The sequence below is a fragment of the Toxotes jaculatrix genome, chromosome 17 (genome assembly GCF_017976425.1).
Source record: "Toxotes jaculatrix isolate fToxJac2 chromosome 17, fToxJac2.pri, whole genome shotgun sequence".
Taxonomy (NCBI): Eukaryota; Metazoa; Chordata; class Actinopteri; family Toxotidae; genus Toxotes; species Toxotes jaculatrix.
The window spans coordinates 5,078,324-5,097,844 of record NC_054410.1 but is presented as its reverse complement, the minus strand read 5'-3'; the positions used below and the strand labels follow the sequence as shown (position 1 = coordinate 5,097,844).

At 38.6% G+C, this 19,521-nt stretch overlaps 2 protein-coding genes across 3 annotated transcripts; both read right to left on the bottom strand.

Annotated features, from left to right (window-relative positions):
- Positions 1-124: 124 nt before the first annotated feature.
- Positions 125-8,646, bottom strand: adgrf3a (adhesion G protein-coupled receptor F3a). The gene is made up of 18 exons (XM_041060237.1): positions 8,524-8,646; positions 7,622-7,676; positions 7,512-7,524; positions 7,279-7,407; positions 7,030-7,182; positions 6,806-6,912; positions 6,602-6,660; positions 6,382-6,506; positions 5,730-5,945; positions 4,621-4,875; positions 4,376-4,519; positions 3,705-3,819; positions 3,385-3,463; positions 2,935-3,114; positions 989-2,317; positions 864-905; positions 348-383; positions 125-260 (listed from the first exon to the last, which is right to left on the bottom strand). Exons 2-18 carry the CDS (start codon positions 7,667-7,669, stop codon positions 204-206), a joined length of 3,087 nt encoding a protein of 1,028 aa, XP_040916171.1. The 5' UTR covers positions 7,670-7,676; positions 8,524-8,646; the 3' UTR covers positions 125-203.
- A 1,470-nt stretch (positions 8,647-10,116) lies between these two features.
- slc5a6b (solute carrier family 5 member 6) lies at positions 10,117-19,514 on the bottom strand. 2 transcript variants are annotated; one of them, XM_041060238.1, is made up of 16 exons: positions 19,247-19,514; positions 17,324-17,783; positions 17,149-17,214; positions 16,559-16,610; positions 16,389-16,456; positions 15,966-16,120; positions 15,302-15,442; positions 14,478-14,607; positions 14,053-14,141; positions 12,920-13,032; positions 12,749-12,819; positions 12,579-12,665; positions 12,204-12,376; positions 12,021-12,127; positions 11,790-11,911; positions 10,117-11,284 (listed from the first exon to the last, which is right to left on the bottom strand). In XM_041060238.1, exons 2-16 carry the CDS (start codon positions 17,669-17,671, stop codon positions 11,138-11,140), a joined length of 1,869 nt encoding a protein of 622 aa, XP_040916172.1. In that variant the 5' UTR covers positions 17,672-17,783; positions 19,247-19,514; the 3' UTR covers positions 10,117-11,137. The 2 variants fall into 2 exon arrangements, with proteins under 2 accessions (XP_040916172.1, XP_040916173.1); XM_041060239.1 differs by lacking the exon at positions 19,247-19,514 and adding an exon at positions 18,591-19,142.
- Positions 19,515-19,521: the final 7 nt, after the last annotated feature.

The following is a 19,521-nucleotide window of genomic DNA, read 5'->3' as shown; positions in this document are numbered from 1 at the left end:
TTCCTGCCAGAAACACATCTGCTACACAAACATTAAAATATTATACAGTCAGTTTAAACTTGTATCACAGGTAATAAACCAAAATAGCAAAAAAAAACACAAAAAATGATTACATCAAAGAGTAAATGTAGCTTACCATTATCTTTGGTTTTATGTCTAAAATGTAAAATGTTTTTTTAGAGTGCACATATTTGAGACGATTTTCACTTCTTCCATGTCGAGTCTAACTTTGCGGAGCTGTCACTGATGGAAGCTGGAACCTAGAAAGCAAAGGAGAAAGATGTAAAAAATTAATCGAATTAATCAACAGTCATTGTGATGTTTTGCATAAGTCATAGTGCACTTACATTTCTCTTGAGACGATTCAGCAGTGCGTCACGGGTCTGTAAAATTTGGATTAAAACATTCTTAATGATTCTATACCAACCATTTGTTACTGAAACCATTACTTTCTACTTTAAAAAGTAGGGAAAAAAGTCTAATTTGTGACAATGTGTTGTAATTGAATATACATCAGGATGTAACCAGCAAAAGTCAATTCTCTTTTCAGTCAACTTTTTTTTTCTTGCCTTAGGCAGTTTTCCGCTTTGCCTGCTGAAATTTCAGTAAAAACCAAAATATGAGGGCGTTCTTAAACCTTTAACCTGTAGTACAAGTTGCTGACTTTGAATTCTGACCTGTTGAGGCTACTGAAGTTTGAATGATATAATTGCAGAATGGTGACTCAAAAAAAGCTGTTCCTCTTTGACCGTTGGTGCTTTAAATATTTTATGCTGGCCTACTGTTACAGAGTATCAAACAACATAACTGATCCAAAAATGCATATGTCTGCGTTATGATTCGGGTTTTTAAAACTATCTTACCAGTTTGTCCCCCAGACATGTGGTTAACAAAATGAACAAACCCTGCAAATGAAATGACAAAGGTTACTGAGCAAGAAATGCTTGTTCTGGTTCAGATGTTTAGTTGAAGACTGTATTGGCCTTACCTGGAATGCGTTCAGCAGGGTAAAGACATAATTGGCTGCTAAGGCTATGGTTCCCTCCGTGAGGTCAAGAAGCGTTACAAGAAATCCAAAAATCCAAGTGACACCGAAGACTGGAGTCAGAAGAATAACTGACCTCATGACAGTTTTGGCAGCTGTTTGTTGAGATTTTTCTGTAGTCTTAGGGTGATCCAGAAGCTTCATGATTACCACCACCATGGAGAACACATTCATGAAAACAATTATACCGACTGGTATGACAAATGTATAGAGGGACCCCTTAAAAAATCCACTATAAACCAGCCAACAGGTATCACTGTGGAAGTAAACGCCTTCAGCACCGCCCTGGTTGGTAAGAAATGTGATAGCAACGATGAGTAAAGGACATCCATAGCCAAGGATTAATGAGAACCTCAGGTAGATTTTCTTGCTCACAGTATGGAACAAGAAAACTGCCTGATGAAGAAGTGTGCAGCTTAGACACAACATCCAAAAGAACATGGACAAGAAACAGAAATGCTTCAACACCACAAAGGTCTTACACCAGATTTCTGGCAGATCGTGTGGTTTAGAAGATGCTAAAAAACAGCAATCTGCAACCAGCAGGGATACAGAAATATTTACGTGGGCAGTGTGCCGTAAATATAAAGTATTTGTTTTAACTACAGCACTCCAGACGGTCAGTTCTATCGCAAGACTAATAATTAGAGACATGACTGATATAGACAGTCCAATGATGGTTATCTGCTCGATTCCAGGGACCTCTTTTGGACTCTTAGACATTAAAATGGCAAATGAGGACAAATGTCTGCAAACGCAGCGTCCCACATTGGAAGGACCCTCCCACTCGCATCCATCTGATGACCACTCTCTGGTGTTATTGTCCCATGTGACACACTTTATCTCAACATTGCGAGGCCTCTGAGAGAGCAGTTCGAAGTCGATATTGACCTCAACTGTCTGGGATTGTTTTTTATCAATAGTTGTTGACACAACAATGCTGTTAGGTCCATAATCCTCATTGCTCCGGGGCAAGTAGTCCACCAGTTGTTTAAATCCAGCTGTTTTTACTTGGGCATTGTCTGAGCCACCAAGGGTGACATTGACATTGAAGACAGTGTTGTTACATTCTGACCTGTCTGTGCTATTGCATGTGACTACCTCTAAATTTGTTTTTTTAACGTTATCGCTTATGGCTGTCCGCTCAATTAATTTCTCAACAGACGACAGGTATGTTTCAGCCAGTGTCAAATTGTCTTTTTCATTTTTTGCAGGAGTCCAAGAGTTTTTAAGATCCTTCTCCAGCAAATTGCTGGATGATTCAATAAGGTTCTGAAAAGAAAGAAGCTTGTTTTAATTGCAGTTGATTTAAGTGCATGTCTGCTCAGAGTTCTCCTATTGTATTAACTGTGAAATAAGTATGTCTGTTTAGCAGTATATATACTGAATATTTCTACAAAGTAATCATTAAAGTTGTAATCCTTAAGATTTCAGTCCTGGTTAATTTGACAACACCCGTGGTTTGTGGTGCAAACTGCAGTTTAACACAGGCACAAACACTGGCTGAGCAGCTGCTTTGTCAGCAATACAACAGGAGAACAACTGCTGAAAGTGTTCTCATATTGTTTTAATGAAGAAGTCAGTCAATAATCTTTTTCCATGATGCCATGGGTAACTGGGATCTGATTTCCTGCTGTGCAAGGTGCATGAAGTTTCCTATTCACAAGAATGGCAGACTCTACCATTAACAATGAAAACATTTATATAGAGAGGCCACTCCTGAATGTCAGTATTATGGCTGCTGCAGAACAAACTGTGACCATAAATAGAATAAAAAACCAGGTGCGATTTCATGAAAATCTTAAGGGTTATAACTTTAAAAAGTCAAATCGCTTTTCAACTCCAAACAAACATTCAATAAAGATAATCAAAGACTCTGTAATACTTACATTCACTACCGATTGATTAGCTATGCGATTGATCTTGTTAGTCATGGTTAAAAGAACGTAAACTGACGTATTCACGTTAGCAAAAGTGTTGATTCTCTGTGTGTTATTTGTGATATTCTGAAGGCGGGAAAACACTACTGCAGCATTTTCATCTCGATTACCAAGTCCAGTGTCAACAATCTGTAAAAACAATGATGGTTTAGGGGTGTTAGTTAATAGTGTCAAAATGTGAATTGCCAACTGCCACCAAACATGTCATCTCCAAAATACTACTTCATGCATAAAAAAACTCATAATCACTTCTGTACAAATATCATCTTGTGATATGTCTTTCAGCCCACAGTATGTGACATCTTCTGAATACCAGGGCACTTTCATTTCCTGCTCCGTATTTTCTTTATGAGATCTCGCTTTTTTTTTTTAAATTAAAGTTATGAAAGGGAGGCTTACTTGAGCATTTTCCAGCACACTCTGCAAGTCCTTGTTCACGCAGTATGACACCTCCTGTTCCCATATCGCACCTGTAGTGCTGGAACAATTAGTTGATTAATCAACTAGTCAATCAAAAGAAAGTGAAAATTACTTTTCTAAACAAAAATGCTCAAACGTCATGGCTTTCAACTCAGTTTGAATTTTACGACAAACAAGTAATTGCGTTGGACGTTTTTGTAATTATTTTTGAACAATTTATATACCAAAATTTTAACGGATTAATCTGAACAATAATTTTCTAATTTACTAATAAAAATAATGATTACTTGCAGTCTTACCTATTTTTGCATTTCCTCTGTCTTTGTCCAGCTTCCCCCCTGCATTTTAGCACTGCAGTGAAACCGGCTTTGGCGTCTTCCCAGTCACCTTCAGCTTGACAGAAGCGATCACCAACTGTTTTGAAGGAGAAACTTTAAGGCTCGATTTATCATTTATGACATTAAGTAGATAAAACAATTTGTGCAGAGTTAACTTTAGGATAACAAAAAAAATCATCTGAAATTCAGCTGAAGCATGTGAAGGCCACTGAAGCACAAAAATATTTCATATATCATACAAATATTCACAGTGTCTGAACCTGTCCCATTGTTGCTTGCTCAATATGCCCTAATCAGTGGTTCCCAGACTGGAGATAGGGACAGTACTTATATCACTATATAATAATACTCCATTACTATATTGTATTTTTATATAATTGCATTATTTGTTATATCATGGTATGCATGGTATACTTACACATATAGTAGAAGTATAGAAGAATAGTAGTAGTTGTTAGATTATTTAAGAGCAATTTATAATACATGTAATTCACAAAAACAATTTGCTCACTAAAATAAAATGGCATAAAATTAATATAATGCTTGCAAATACTGAATGATGCTGGACAAAGCCATTCTTTTCTGACAGTGTTTAATATTAGTGACTAATAGTGACTAATATTAAAACATACCATAAATTATATTGATATTAACTGAAGCATTTCTCGTTTGGTCGAGCCTGTTCCGAAATGTGCACGTTAGCTGTGATCCGGGATCAGATCGGTTGCAGCCAACCACTGTCTCAGCTTCATAAAGAACTGTTTCTTCAGAGGAATCTGCAAGGATCACAAATGCATGTCATGTATTTTCATAACAGGTTTGCACAGGGATTCATTTAATTAAATGTGGAAAGATGAACAGAGGAAAATGCACTTACTAAAGGGGCCTTTTGGAATTATTCCAGCTTTGATTGGGCCTTGGTTTGTCCATGTCACAGTATAAGGTTCATTGCTTTTCCTTATCTCACAAATGCCTTTTACTTTCAGTAAATCCCCGTTTCCTTTACAGTGTGGAAATCCTGGATCCGTGGTGATGGCAATGTTTGGCAGGAGAGATACATCCATTACAGCTTTGGCTTTGTGAACTATCTCGTATGATTCCGATTTTTGATGGTAGGCACATGTGTACTCTCCTAAGGAAAAAAAAACAGTTAAAACCACTATGTGTAAAACTGTTTGTGAGGAAAAAAAGACAATCCCAGTGAAAATCCAGTTGAATTATTTTACACAGGTTTTCCCTTGTGTACTTCACCTATAGCAAGCCACTGTTCCTCCAGCATCTGCAGTTTAACCTGAGCTGTCCTGCTATCAGGACACACCTGCTATTCTACTGATCAGCTGTTGGTGGTGGTAATTTTCCAGCAAACACAGCAGTCCACCAACAAAGTGGATGTATTATAGTAACTGGATATCAGATTCAAAAATGGCACCCACTCACTTCAGTGAAAATTGCTCACCTGGTGCATGAGCCAAAAACGCTTTCTGGCTTCCAGGTTTGTTTCTGTATAGCTGCATAGGGGGAAAATGCTTTTTGGGCTGCAGGGGATTATTTTTTCTTTTTTTTTTTTTGCAATACCACCAGTCCACTGGGACATATTAGCTCCCTTTATACATTCATAGATGCAAACAATGCACAGTTTGAAAAAACAACAACAAAAAGAGAGCTCACAAAGAGACACAAAGGACAGCAAAGCCTTTTTTTCCATTTGGAGTACTGCCCTACAAAGTCTGTAAACAGGCTTTCACCATTTAACCTACAAAGCAACTTGTAAATAAAGCTGTGAGATATTTCCCCCAAAAATGTGGTGGTTAACATAAAGTGGCATAAAGAGTACACGTACCTCAAAATTCTGCTGAAGTACAGGATTTGAGTAAATGTACTTTATGTTCCACCACTGATTACTCATTAACACATACACACACACTGTAAAACAACTGACATGCTAAATATCCAAAACAATAGATACAGTGTCAGACAGAAACTTACCTGCCCAGAGTTCTGTGATGTTTTTGAGAAAGAGAGTGGTCCCGTTTGTTGTTATTGTCACCTCTGACTCGGTGCCATTGGTTATGATAGAGATTTCGCCCTGTTTTTTAATGTCCCAGATCGGTTGGCTGTTCAGATTCTGCTGTGATGTACATGTGAGCTCGTGATGAGAATTGTACATCACAGGGTTGTCTGGCATGCTTAAAAGGACAACACCTGTGGAAAAAGAAGAGTTGAATCAGGATAGAACTACATGCATAAGGTTCAGTGAGGACTGATTTGTGACTTACAAACTTGTTCCACAGCTTTCAACCATATCACACAATCTTCATCTTCTAATGCACATGTGTACTTACATTGGATGTTGCACTGTTTGTAGCTTTCTAATATTAATCTATCGCATTTCTATTGTTCATTCAAGTGTTTTCTGGGCACCATGAATACCTGTCCAAACTTTTATTGCAATCCATCGAGTAGTAGTTGGGATATTTGAGGCTGAGGCAAAGTGGTGGATTGAGCAACTGATCAACATTGTACAAAAGAAGACTAAAATGAGTGATATGTATTGACTAAAGACTAGATTTAAAGGGGACAAACCAGGTTGAAAATTCCTCCTAACTGGTGACTCCCACTCTCCATTAGATATATATACCTGTAGTTTCCAGTAACAATGAGGCTTTCAGATCTTTGATCAGGACTTTTGATTTGTTAAAGAGATCTTCTGGGTTTACGCTGAAAGCAGTGGTCACTACAAAATCTGCGATGACGCTTCCAACGCTGCAGCAAAGAAGAAAGTACAGATTTCAGTCACATATAGAAAACAGACCCCAGGAAACATAACAATTATTTTATTTGTAAGAAAAAACTAATACCTGTATTTGGTAATTTCTAAGGTGTCGAATCCCTTAAAAGTGCTGTACTGTGTTTTCATCTGAAAGGCAACAACTTATTCACATACAAGTATTCACACATCAGTGTATTATTGGAAATTGAAAATACTTAATTACATTATTGCTAATCCCTGAAGGTAATAACTTAAATAATGTGTTGTTTATTCATAAATGCTTGTGTTTTACCTTATTTAACAACGTTTCACTACAACTCTTAAATTCTGCTGAGTTTTTGTCTGCCAGACAGTTTTGATGGGACGTTCCCTCTATAGTAATGGATCCTTGGATAACAACTATGAAGAAATAAGATGTCAATTTTTGGAATGCTTACAGGCTTAATACACTCTACACACACACACACACACACACACACAAATACTTGTGCAAACACCATAAAAATGACTAAATACCTGCAGAGTTTGAAATACACGTGTAAGTTGAGTTTGTGGCGAAGGTGCATTTGTCGCTGCCACAACATGCCTTGTCAGACTGACAAACTTTATCACTCCATCTGAAACCTGATTTGCAGGTACACTCCTTTTTGGTCGAGACATTCTGACAGGCTGATTAAGGAAAAAAAGCACAGTAGTTTCAGTCTATTGGGATCAATTAAAATCAGTCCACACATACAGTATTTGAAATATTAGAAAATTGTTTACTTGTTGTCATTTGAAGGTTGTCAACTCGCAGGTTGTTGTTAAGCTCAAAAGATTTCAGCATCTTGGTTATGTTTCCGATCGCACCTTTGTCTATTGTCAGTTTGGCGTAATGCATCGCTGTTGAGTTGTCTGACACATGTAAAACAGATGGACATCAAAAGACACCAGATCTGTTTAAGAACAATGTTAAACTAAAAACAATGTGCATTTTGAAACTCATTTGAATCATTTACCTTCTCCAGTAACCTGCAAACGGTAAAAGAGAATCAGTAAATTTAATGCAATTTGATGCTGGAGTGTTGAATTTTAAGATCTAAGGCGTATTCCTGTGTTACTGACTAACCTGACAGATGTTCAGTCCCGTGATATACAGAAATATAAAGGCCCACATCTTGTTCCTGCAAGAAATAAATAAATAAGGTCATTTGAATTGGCCGCTGGTAAAAAACAAAAACAAAAACTGACTGATGCTATTTATTCAGGGGTCACTTTTAGTTATACCTGTATCTATTGCCATCCAATACAACAGCTCTGTAAATAAATTCTACCTTTACAGAGTGGATAATGTTCCGTTTTCGGTGGCACTGTTGAAAATGTTAGTTAAAGGTGTTGTTGTACTTGAATCCATTATTTTAAGAAGTGTTTCTAACTTTTTGTGCTCCCCATTTACATATGTGAAGGAGGCAGAATATTAAAAACATCCCTGAACATTACGCATCAAATGCATCATAAAAATTACTTTATGGCAGAATAGTTTACTAGACCAGACATCCCTCCTACACAATATTGCACTTATGAAGACATAAAATAAGTACAGGCAAGTCCTAAATACAGTCCTCCCTATGTAGAACTCCCAGGCAGTAAGACATTTAATAACAAAACTATTGTGTAGGTTGAAGCAGAAATAAGGACATAAGGATATGTATGTTACAGTATTTATCAGCAAAATACCCCTGGCTGGTGTGGTTCACTCCTATCAACAACAATTCTGATCACAGCAGCCTAAGCGGCCTGTTAGATAGTAGTTATGATGTGACTACACTAAAGTGCTGAGATGAAAACTTTTAAAACAAAAAAGGAATATGGCATTCAGTGTAATTTCCGAGCACATTACCAAAAGCTACAAAAAGATGTGTTTTGACGGCAAAACGTTTAAAACTGCTGAAACACAAGTTGTTCTGTAAAAAACAAGGTACTTGAGATGTTAACTAATGAAAGATAACCAATACAGAAAAATCAGCAAACCTGTTCCCTTGGATTTGGTATCAGTGAACCATCACAGCAGCATCTTACGACGTTAGAAGGACACGTCTGCTCCCACAAATGACAGCAGAGCACTGACAAGGCTTACAAGGAAATGAAGAACACAAGACCAAGGTCAGTTTCGCGGACACTACAGAATATATTGAGTTGCTGGTTGAGTTTATTGCAGGAAGACATGCAAAGATAAAAAGGCTGTTATGTAGGACTAATTTGACTTTCAAAAACTGAGACTACATGGTGTTTGTTTTTCTAAACTATTTAGGGGTTGGTTGTCAAGCTCTAAAAACAAAGTGTATAACGTGGTATGAATCCAAGTTTCCAAAATGCACAAATGAAACAGTGAAGACCTTTATCCCAAGAAAGTCATTTGGTTGATATATACTTTAAATATATGATGGCTGAGAAAGGTCTGTAAACTGTACAGGGTGGCTGTGAACATATCTGAAATTTGTATGGACAGTGAGTCATGGCAGCATTAATGTAATGCACCTGACCTGTGAAAGAAAGGATGTGTGAGAGAAAGGTCAAATTTCACGGTGTTTAGAGGTGAAAAGATGAAAAGAGAACTGCAGTTAGATTTGAACTTTAACATCACTGACTTGTAACTTCAGCTGGACCTGAGTCTCATCTCTTGAGACATTTAATGAAATTCTGCTGCTTGCTTGCTGCATATTCACAAAGCAAACATAAGACCGGTGTTTGTCATGGTCGCAAATAAACTGGTAGAATTATATGGTGGAGTTTCTTTTTGGTGTCTTAAATTTAATCAGTAGAGAGAGACAGATGAAGAGAACAGAAAATGATAAAAGCTGCCTTGATACCATTTACACGAGTATTTGATGGGAAAACAAATTTTCAGCAGGTTAAATTTTTCACTCATCACCTGATATATCTCAGCATGTACTAGAAAGATTGGAACAAATCTTTTTACAGAGATTCATGGTTCCCAGAGGATGAGTCCCAATAATTTTGGTCATCCCCTGACTTTTCTCCTGGCGCCACCATGAGGTTACCATTTGCAGTTTTGGGTCAACTGTCTCAACAATTATTGATAGAGATTTTCATCTTAAAGCCATGCTGTGTCAAAGTACAACCTCACACAGCTGCTCGCATCCCTGTAGCACAGCGATGTGAGCAGCTCACATTTTACTCTGACAAACACGGAACAAAAAGGCTCTGCAGAAACAAGCATGACACACATCACTGGACTCCTTCACAACAGAAACATATTCAAAAATATTTGAATAGTATTTAAATATGGGGATTTCACCACAGTTTCTGAGTAACTGTCTTTTCATTCAGTAAAACTGTAAAAATAAACAAATTCCATAAAGTTTTTATTATTTAATTTGATATAGGATCATTGATTTGATGTTGATCAGATGTTATAGCCTTTATGGTGTGTAATCATAGACTTTTACACAGAGTTAACTGGCTAAAATGATTATACTACCCTTGTGTTCTTCATGTAAACAGTGTACAGAGGGGCTTTGTGAAGCAGGACTCTGCTCTGATCTTATTTGGATAAACCTAGTCAATGGTGTGCAAAAATCAAACACAATTTGAATATAAATGTTCAGTCTAATTATATTTATTAACACTAGGGACAGCATGTCATGTGTCATGTTTGTTTGTCTCCACATACCATGATTAAAAAAACAAAACAAAAAAACCCTCTGTCTTAAGTCATTTTATGAGTTATTCTGCTATATCTTAATGTACATTAATTTATCATCAAAATTTAGGTCTTACAGCAAATAGAAAACATGCACATGTAAATAAATTTCCTTTTAAATAGACGACGCATGTACCAAAACAATAACTATAAATTAATTGCGCAAGAAAGTTCATAGTTCACCTTTGAAACTACAGTTTCCAAGATCAAATAAAAATAAATAAATGAAAATCATAGCTGAAGCTTCTGAAGTAGCTTTAATCAGGAAACAAGCTAGTTCTGCAAGTGGACCTTGAGTTAAGGTTTTTTTTAAACCAAACAATTATGATTTCTTTTAGTTTAAAGTCGTTAGTTAAATAAATAAATAAATAAATAAGGGTACAAAACAATGAAAAGGGTTAACTACAAAATCTTTAATCTTTTTCAGAAATTTTTTTTTCTGTTCTGCATTTCAGCTGCATCGCAGCCAAAATTCAGTCATACGATCATAAAAAAATGAGAAGCCATGATCTCCCACGAGTATGACACAAGTGCACGAGTGCTAAACAATTGTAAAGTGTACACAGAACTGTTTCGTACCTTTTTAGTTGCTCTAAAGTTCACTTTTCACATGCAGCATTTTAACATGGAAGTACCCAACTGAATTTGCATCAGTGGCACTACTGTATGTAAATCACATGTGACTGTCTGTAAACCAGTGATAGGCTCAGCTGCACAGAAGTCTTCTCTTGAAGACATGAAGGTGTAAGTAAACTTAAAAAAAGAGGAAACCTGACTGAACATTGTTTAGCTTTGATCTCGAAGCAGCAATTGACAGTGCAAATTTGAATTACATCCATCACAAAGCAAAGTTAACCGTATACAAGCATATTGTTTCTCTAAAGACAAAGTTGTAACCATTTTCTAGTCTGACATGCGATATCACACAGATGTTTCTTGCTCCACAAAAGGTGTGTGAGCATCAGAAAGCAAATTGTCCATCTCTCCCTGTGATGGTCCGACCTCTTGTTGAAAGGCCAGTCCGTTGCTTTCTATGTGCTGTGGCTGCTGCCTTTGTTGTGATGAGAGCTGTGAGAATTTTTTTTTAATGAATAGAGAAGGGCAGATTAAAAAACTGATTTCATCGGCTGTTCATATGTAGGATGTAAATACTCTGTCTCTGTTCATTGGCATGCTAACATGCCCACAATGTTTATTACAATTTACCCTCTGGACTATCTGGACTATCTGTTGCAAATTTTATGGCCAGTCATTGAAGATAGAAAGATATTTCACTCCAAACCAAAAACATGAAGCTCAGTGATTGCGGTGCAAGAGGAAAAGCCTGAGGATCAGTAGTTTAGCACACATGTCCTGGGGACCATGGAGAAATTTTCAAAACAATACGTTTAATAGCTGCAGAGATGTAACTTCAAACATTTAACCACTGACTAAAGTAAAGCTGTGGCACAGCATTCGGCCGTTACACACTGAATACTGAATTTTACAAGTAAATACTGAGTTTAACTTTATGGCAGGAATTATTATGTCTGTTGGGATTAAAATGTGTTGCTCATTCTATATTTTCACTTACACTCTTTCTCAGAGGAGTCACACAACAGAGCTTCCTTTTGAGGTGATCAGGTAGAAAACAGAGCAGTTTCCCTAACAAGGGATAGACTGTACCTGGTGTCACATCCTCCTCTTTCATAGGGCCTAAACAGAAAACATACACATTTAAACATTGTAAAGTTAGACTAAAACTGACTGTAAACAAAAGTCCTGGACTATAGAGCAACATGTATACCTGTAAGGACCCGCCTACCTGTGAGAAAGCTGATGATCAGGCCAATTAGAATGACTGTGAGGCAGTTAAATGCACTGTACCACATGTAAGACAACGAATAAAATCTCTTCAATCCAGAGGGTTGGCTAAAGAACAAAGAGAGATGATTAACTTGAGAAATGACCACATTTAAAACAGAACACTTGCCTGTGCAATCTCTACCTCAGAGTGACGTTGCTGAGTACAGTCTCAATGGCAGTAGTTGTGCTGTTTGACAGCAGGTCGACTCTGCAGTCAGGTGGCACTGGTCTCGCACCGGAGCTACGAGTGAGGATGCTCCCGATGCCGACCCAGAAAGCCACAGCCAGACCGGTGCCAAGACCTGCCAGTGCTCCCTGGAAACAACAGGAAAACTTCACACAGATGCAGGTGGGATGATGAATGATTTTAACTATCCAAATAACTATGGGGGTTATTTCCCCACAGCAGCTCCCATATAAAACTGAGGGATCCCAGAATGATTTGAGGAAGCTTCAGCGGATGTGTACTGTCTCATGACTGACAACATGGCAGATGTCGTGATGATGCTCAACTTACAGTGGAGTTGGCCCAGGGGAAGAACATCCCGAGAGAAAACAGGCCGAGGATAGGACCACCAACCATTCCGAAGATTTTTAAAGCCACCTGAGAATCAAACGTGATGATAATCAGCGCACGTTCAGTGAGATATGTCTGTTATTATTTGATCATATAACATGTGAGCTCACCTGTAGAACTGAATCCTGCATTAGGTGAGTGAGATAGGCCATGGCCAGGCACAGCAGCCCATAGGACATAGCTTATTGAGGAGACACAAGTTGAAGCATTTGAACAAATACGTCATTTATTATGCAGCTCTGTATCAGGCTCTCCTGAACGTAAAGCAGCAGAGAGCTCACCAAAGGCTTTGGACAGTAGGGTTGCTCTGGTCTCTGTCATGTCGGGGAAATGTGGTTTGATCAGGTCTTCAATTGTCACAGTGGCCAAAGAGTTAAAGGCAGAGGAGATGGTGCTGAGCAGGAAAAGCAGAAAAAAAAACAGACTTACCATTAAAGCTTTCTTTAAATTTCATTAAGTTACAATTAATTATTCACCTCCTGAGCTAACTAACAAATCATCACTGTATCTGAGATTTGATGATTTGTAATGGATTATACACTCAGTTGGCAGTTGATTAGGAACACCTAGCTAAAACTAATGCAGTCTAATACAACAATCCTGCAGCAAATCCTTCCTTCGTGAAGGTTATAAGCTTCAGTTTTAGACAGGATTAGATTCAGCTGCATGATCATTCTGGAGGCTGCAGGTCTGTGGTTATATCTGCGGTGTGTTTTATATTAGACTTCATTTTAGCAAGGTGTGCCTGAGAAAGATATACACAAGCAGAAATAAGGTGAGCACAGAAAAATTCTGTGGCAAAATGCATTTTAATAGAATTTTGAAGGTGTCAGATATGATCAACAGAAAAAGAATTAGTGAAATCTGTGAGGTGTTTCGTGTAACTGGCTGAAAACTATGAGCTCAGAACAGCCTTGTTAACAATAAAATAGCACAGGTGAAAAATGATAAAGAGCGACAACAAACCTTTATTCAGGGTAACTTTTACTCTTTTATGACTTCATCTGGGTCAAGAGTCAACACCTGAAATGTGAAAAGCTCTACTTCAGGTTTTTTGCCTGTTAGTTTTTTTTTTTGGTCGCTGTCACCAAGTGTTTGCTCACAGAGGGAATGCTGGGTTTCGGTAGATAATATCATAAAGTGTACGGTGTAGATCTGCTCTGTATGAAAAGTGGCCTGAGATAACTTCTGTTATTCTTTGCTGCTATATAAATAAAACTGACTTGGCTTGTTTGAGGTGTTTTGACCAATAACTAGTTGCCTATGCTACTGAACTCTTCAGCATCTTCCCTGTGGCGGCACAGTCAAACTTTCTCACTGTGCTAAGAGACCGATCGGGTTAATGTTAAGTTAAATCAAAAACCAAAAAAAAAAACACAAGACTGGACCTGGGGAGAGAACCAGAGACTCATACCTTAGAGCTGCACTGAATAAACAAGCAACAAACAGTCCAGGAAGTCCAGGCAGACCTTGTAGCATATCCATCACAAAGTATATCACCATCTGTGGAAAACATAAGCACATTGTCCTGAAACTTTCACTTTGGGTTGAATAAATATAAGTATACGTCACCAGGAACAAAATACAAATGTGACAGCTGATGACACTAAAGACACCATAATAACATAATGAGCCAGATGTGCTAGAAGGAACCACTATAAAATATCCGCTGCTATAGTTCTGCTGTTAGGTCTGTGGACCCTGGTGGGTTGCTCACATTACTCTGCATGAACTTTACCGTTATACTGCATACTAATCTCTCGAGAAGAAAGGAGTGAAAGGAAAAATGGCTCAGCGGACAAAGACGCTAACACAGGGAAATAAGACAGTGAAACTCACGGCATCCCCTGACGAGGTGCCCAGCTTGTCAGAGTAATCCTCTCCGCAGTAACGAGCAAACATTACCAGTCCCATCACACAGCTGAGAGCCAGAGCCAGCTGCAGGGAGGGAAACACCATGTAGCAAGACCTGCAGAGAGGTAGGAATGTAGTAAAAGTCAGCTAACTTATGAGCTCATTTGTATTTTTTTCACTTCAACTGATTTAAGATTTTTTTTAATCATTGTGAGCATGACATTTACTAAAAATGGGATATTTTACAGTTGAACGAGACTGAAAGTCTGCAGTGCCACTAGCAGCTCTGTGGGGCTGTACTTTGAGCTAAATGCTAACGTCAGAATGCTAACACAATGATAATGTTGTTGATGATTGGCAGGTAATATTGGCAGGTTCACCATCTTAGTTTAGCGTGCTAACATGCTAACATTTACTAAATAACAGTAAACACAAAGTACAGCTGAGGCTGATGGGACTGCCAGTCATAAACCAAAGTTTGAGCAGAGTTTTTTAATATAACCGAGCAGAAATAAACACTTTCATGAACTAGATATACTGATGGAATCACCTTTGTGCTATAGGACAGAGGAAGCAGAGTAGATTAGGTAAATTTTGAACAAATACGTATTAACAATGCAAATATATAAGGTCGAGGGATAACATGTGACAACCTCTACATGTGATAACACATGTAGAGGGAACAATATATGTCATGCAAATGACTGGAGACTTTACATAATGGACCTGTTGTACCCATTTACAGTCCTAACAGCAGCTAACACAAGTCTTTGCTTTAATATCAAAATGAAAAGCCACAGTCCGTGTACCTCACAGCTTCCTTCTCTGTACGTGCGCTGAGATATCTTTGGACCTGAGCCTGGTTCACTCCGTACAGGGACAGCATGAGGAAGACCCCACCAACCCCCAGAGTCCAGAAAGTGTGTCTCTCTGTAGGATCTGGGTTCAGGCTGAACACACAAGAGAAAAAATAAAAAAACAGCACAGAGACAAAACTTTAACACTTCAGAGCTGACCTTTAATCAGACAGAATGACACTCACTGTAATTTAGGGTGTCATAAACGGACAGGTGTGTATGATGGAATAACTAATCATTAATAACCAAGGACCCAGCAGGATTTTAGTCAAACCACAAAGCATGGTAGTTCATTTCACTCAGTAGCTTCTCGTCTCTGGAAATCAGTGAAATTAGCTGCTGTACTGCCTGTTTGGGCTAAAAACCTGCAACCACGTGGTTCCTGAAGTATTCGTGTCCTAAAAAGATTTGTGTTAAACTTGAGCTTAACTCAAACTAATGAAAGTCTAATTTATGACAGGTTTGTATTGTATATGGAATAATGTTCAAACCAAATTTACACTTTTTGTATTGGCCCATTTAAAGCTGAACTCACCCTCACTGCTCTCATCAACTCCGACCTTCCCATCCACTCCTGATGCTGGTCATTCTCCCACAAGCTAAAGTACGGACTTACTCGAGACCAGAGATGCGGTTTCCCTCCCAGGCTTTCCTCCAAACTTCAGGCACTCCTCCAGTCTGCTGCACTCCCACCACGATGACAGCCAGCTGCCCTGCAAACATCACAACAGTCTGAAAGACGTCTGTCCAGATGACAGCCTTCAAACCGCCCTGACAGGAACAAACAAGACACATGGGAATGAATCTGATACATGCAAACATTAAAATGTCCTACACTGTCAAACAATCGTTTACTGTGCATTTACCCTTTTTATTAATGACTTTTGTCAAGTGATTCATAAAAGGAAAAAAAAGGATAGAGACTGAATCAGAGTGAACAAGCCCTCAATGTGTGGTGTTGCTGATGACAGTCAAAGACAACAAGCCATGAATATTCAAATGTCGGAACATCAAGTTAAACTGTATGAGAAGGACTCACTATTGTTGTGTACAATGTGCACACCAGACCAGTGGCCAGCACTGTTCCCCATAATTCAAATCCAGTAACTGAAAGAAAACAAGTTAACACACTGAACCACAGACCTTATTCAAATAAATACATACATACATACTGAGTCAGAGAAAAATATATATATGATTTTTTTATACCTGCATTTAGTGCAAAGGCAGGAGCATACACACAAACTCCCATATAGATCACCTGTAAATAAAAGACATATCAGAGACTATCAACTTTACAAAGATAAATAAAAAAAGATTCTGAAGCCAGTAAATAATTGCGTTTTTTGTTTTTTTTCCCCACTTTATTTCGAGATGCAACAAACCTATCCACTGGACGAAAAGTATGGAAAATATCCTTGTTTGCTTTCTTGCCGAGAGTTAAATGACAAGACTGAGAGCACCCACATCTGTCTGTTAAATATGAGGCTACAGGCAGTAGATAGCTTAGCTCAGCATAAAGGCCGGAGAGACAGGAAATCTGGCCCTGTCCAAAGGAAACTGCTCCTGTTCAAGAAATAGTCCTGCATATAACACAGTGAAACCACAAGTCTTTATTAAACTAACTGGCTGCTGCACCAGCACCACGGCAAACTCTGGTCTCATGTCAACTCACATAAAAATTATCCACTTGCATATAATGCTTATAATTTTAGGAACTGAGGTACAGGAATGGTCAACAGGATGGAAAAGGCCGGACTGGTGCATCCCCACATTATTATGTGAAGTGTTGCACTCACCATCTGGCAGATGAAGGTCAAGGTTCCACAGATACGCACTGCTTTGCTGAAGCGCAGTTCAAGATACTGTGAAACAAACAACATGGAATCTGTAGGTTCGTGATGGGAAAACACAACGGAAATATGGACTAATTTAAATGCAGTCCAACTGAAAAAAACAAAAAACAAAAGATACCTGGTAAGCGCTGGAGACTTGCAGTCTGTACAACACTGGAATGAAAACATGAGCTGGAATGAGGAGGCCCAGAACGTAGGCACAGCCAATGAACCAGTACTGAGTACCGTGGGTGTAGATCTCTGCCGGTACGCCTATGATCGCCACAGCGGACTGGAATGAGGCGATGAGTGACAGGGAAACAGGAAGAGAGTGCATGTTCCTGTCCGCCATCAAGAACTCCTGCGTAGTGCGCTGACGCCCGCCAGACAGAGCGTAGTACAGGCCGATGCCCGTTGAGGCGGCAAGCAAGGCGGCAAATATCACATAGTCTACAATCATGAAGTGCTTCTGGTTGGACGGGTCCATCGTGATTGTCTCCCGGCTGCGGTTGGAGAAACTTTCTTCCTCCTGCAGTCGCACAGTCAGACAGATGGGAAACGTCTTTGTCTACACCCATCAGTCAGGAGAGTCCAGGAGCCTTGAAGAAAGTGAAAACCCTGATTAAACATATCTCTGTCTGTGAGGAAACGTAGCCAGACACATTTTCCCTCACAAACAAATCACTTTGCTCAACTATAGGACTGCAACTAACCAAAACCTCATTTTATTACAGACTTATTTTCTCAATTAATCCTTTTTAGAACTGCAATGATTAAGGGATTAATCGATTAGTCAGATAATTTATTGGCAGTTATTTTTATGGTCCAATAATCACTTTAGTTATGTTTGTAAGCAAAAATGCCAAATATTTGTTGGTTCCAGGTTCTTAAATGTGAGTATTTGATTCTTTCCTCTGTTGCACATGACAGTTAAGTGAATATCTTTTGGTTTTGGACTGCTGGTCCAACAAAATGAGATTTTTAAAGACATTACATTGGGCTGTGAGAAATTCTAAAGGGCATATTTCACAATTTTCTGAAATACAGACATAACGATAAAGCAGTAATGAAAATAACTGTTAGGTGCGACTCTTCTCCTTTTCCATTAAAATGCCAGCAAATTGCAAAAGATCTCCCAGAGTCCAAGGTGACATCTTCAACCCACAACCAACCAACAAAACCCAAAGATGTTTGCAATCACAGAAGGCTTTCAGACAAAAATGAAATGTATTTATGTTTCAGATTAATTTTCTGTCTCGATTTATCAACTAGTCATTGCTGCTTTAGCTGACTGGCAAGGAATCAAACCTTCACACCCTGGATTCACCTGAACTGGTTTCCTTCCTTGCCAGATTACACAAATAAAAGGTGAAATAGATGGCTCCTTTGTCGTCACCTAAACTGACCTGTTTGCTGCAGAAAGGCATTGCAACATGAGACAACCTCCAGTCTGCGAAGTGGGACTCGGTGTGGACGAATTGAGATCACACAGCCTCTGTGTCAACTTTCCCCTGATTATCCTGATCCAAAAATACTGAGTGCTGCTTTGGAAACGTGAGGTTTAAAGGGGACATGTCCTTCTGCTCTGCCTTCTGCTGCCACTGTGTTATACAGTCCAAAAAGGACAAACAGCAACAACCAATCTCTGTGGGTTGTGCGGGTCAGAGATATTAGAAGTTTCAACAAGCACTGCCAGCAATGGCGGAGAGAGGTATCTTAATTTGTTTTTGAACCCTCTCAGATTATGCAGTTATAATTTTTGGCTTTGCCCATATTAAAAATCTTTTACTCAATCCTATTATTAATGAAGACAAGTAGATCACTAAGTAAACTAAATATGTTCAGGTTTTGCATTGTTATTTGGACAAAGCAAGGAAGTCAGCAAGCCCTCCTTGCTACATGACCTTCAGCTGTGGGGAAACAATGATAAGCAGTTTTTACTATTGTCTGACATTTTCTTGACAAAGTCAAGAAAATAATTGAACAATAATTTTGTCAACAGAACATAAGCCATATTCAATTTACAAAAACGGGGGTGGCAAGTGAAATTACACGGACTCACCTTCACAAGCCAGCACAGATATCGTTTGGGTGAGGCAGTGGCACCATGCTGTGTTTACCGAGCAATGTTCAACTATGCAGCGTTAGTTAAGAACAACTCGCTTGAACGTTTCTGAAAAAAAAATAAAGAAAAAAAAAGAAAACACCTGCAGACAAACCATGTGAACACATTTTCCTAGTCAAACGACTCGGATCTCTGAGTTTATGTCTTCCGTTGTGTTGATAAGGTGATAAACGATCACACCACCTGGTCTCATGCGTCCATGTGATCGTAAA

Excerpts from the sequence above, each read along its gene's own strand:
- adgrf3a (XM_041060237.1), bottom strand. The coding sequence starts at position 7,669 with ATGTGGGCCTTTATATTTCTGTATATCACGGGACTGAACATCTGTCAG. Across the intron at positions 6,661-6,805 it reads GTGAAACGTTGTTAAATAAG|ATGAAAACACAGTACAGCAC; the intron begins GTAAAACACAAG and ends GTTGCCTTTCAG. Across the intron at positions 4,876-5,729 it reads CATCACAGAACTCTGGGCAG|GAGAGTACACATGTGCCTAC; the intron begins GTAAGTTTCTGT and ends TTTTTTCCTTAG.
- slc5a6b (XM_041060238.1), bottom strand. The coding sequence starts at position 17,671 with ATGGACCCGTCCAACCAGAAGCACTTCATGATTGTAGACTATGTGATA. Across the intron at positions 15,443-15,965 it reads AACCGCATCTCTGGTCTCGA|CCTGAACCCAGATCCTACAG; the intron begins GTAAGTCCGTAC and ends TTGTGTGTTCAG. Across the intron at positions 11,912-12,020 it reads GATCATCAGCTTTCTCACAG|GCCCTATGAAAGAGGAGGAT; the intron begins GTAGGCGGGTCC and ends TTTTCTGTTTAG.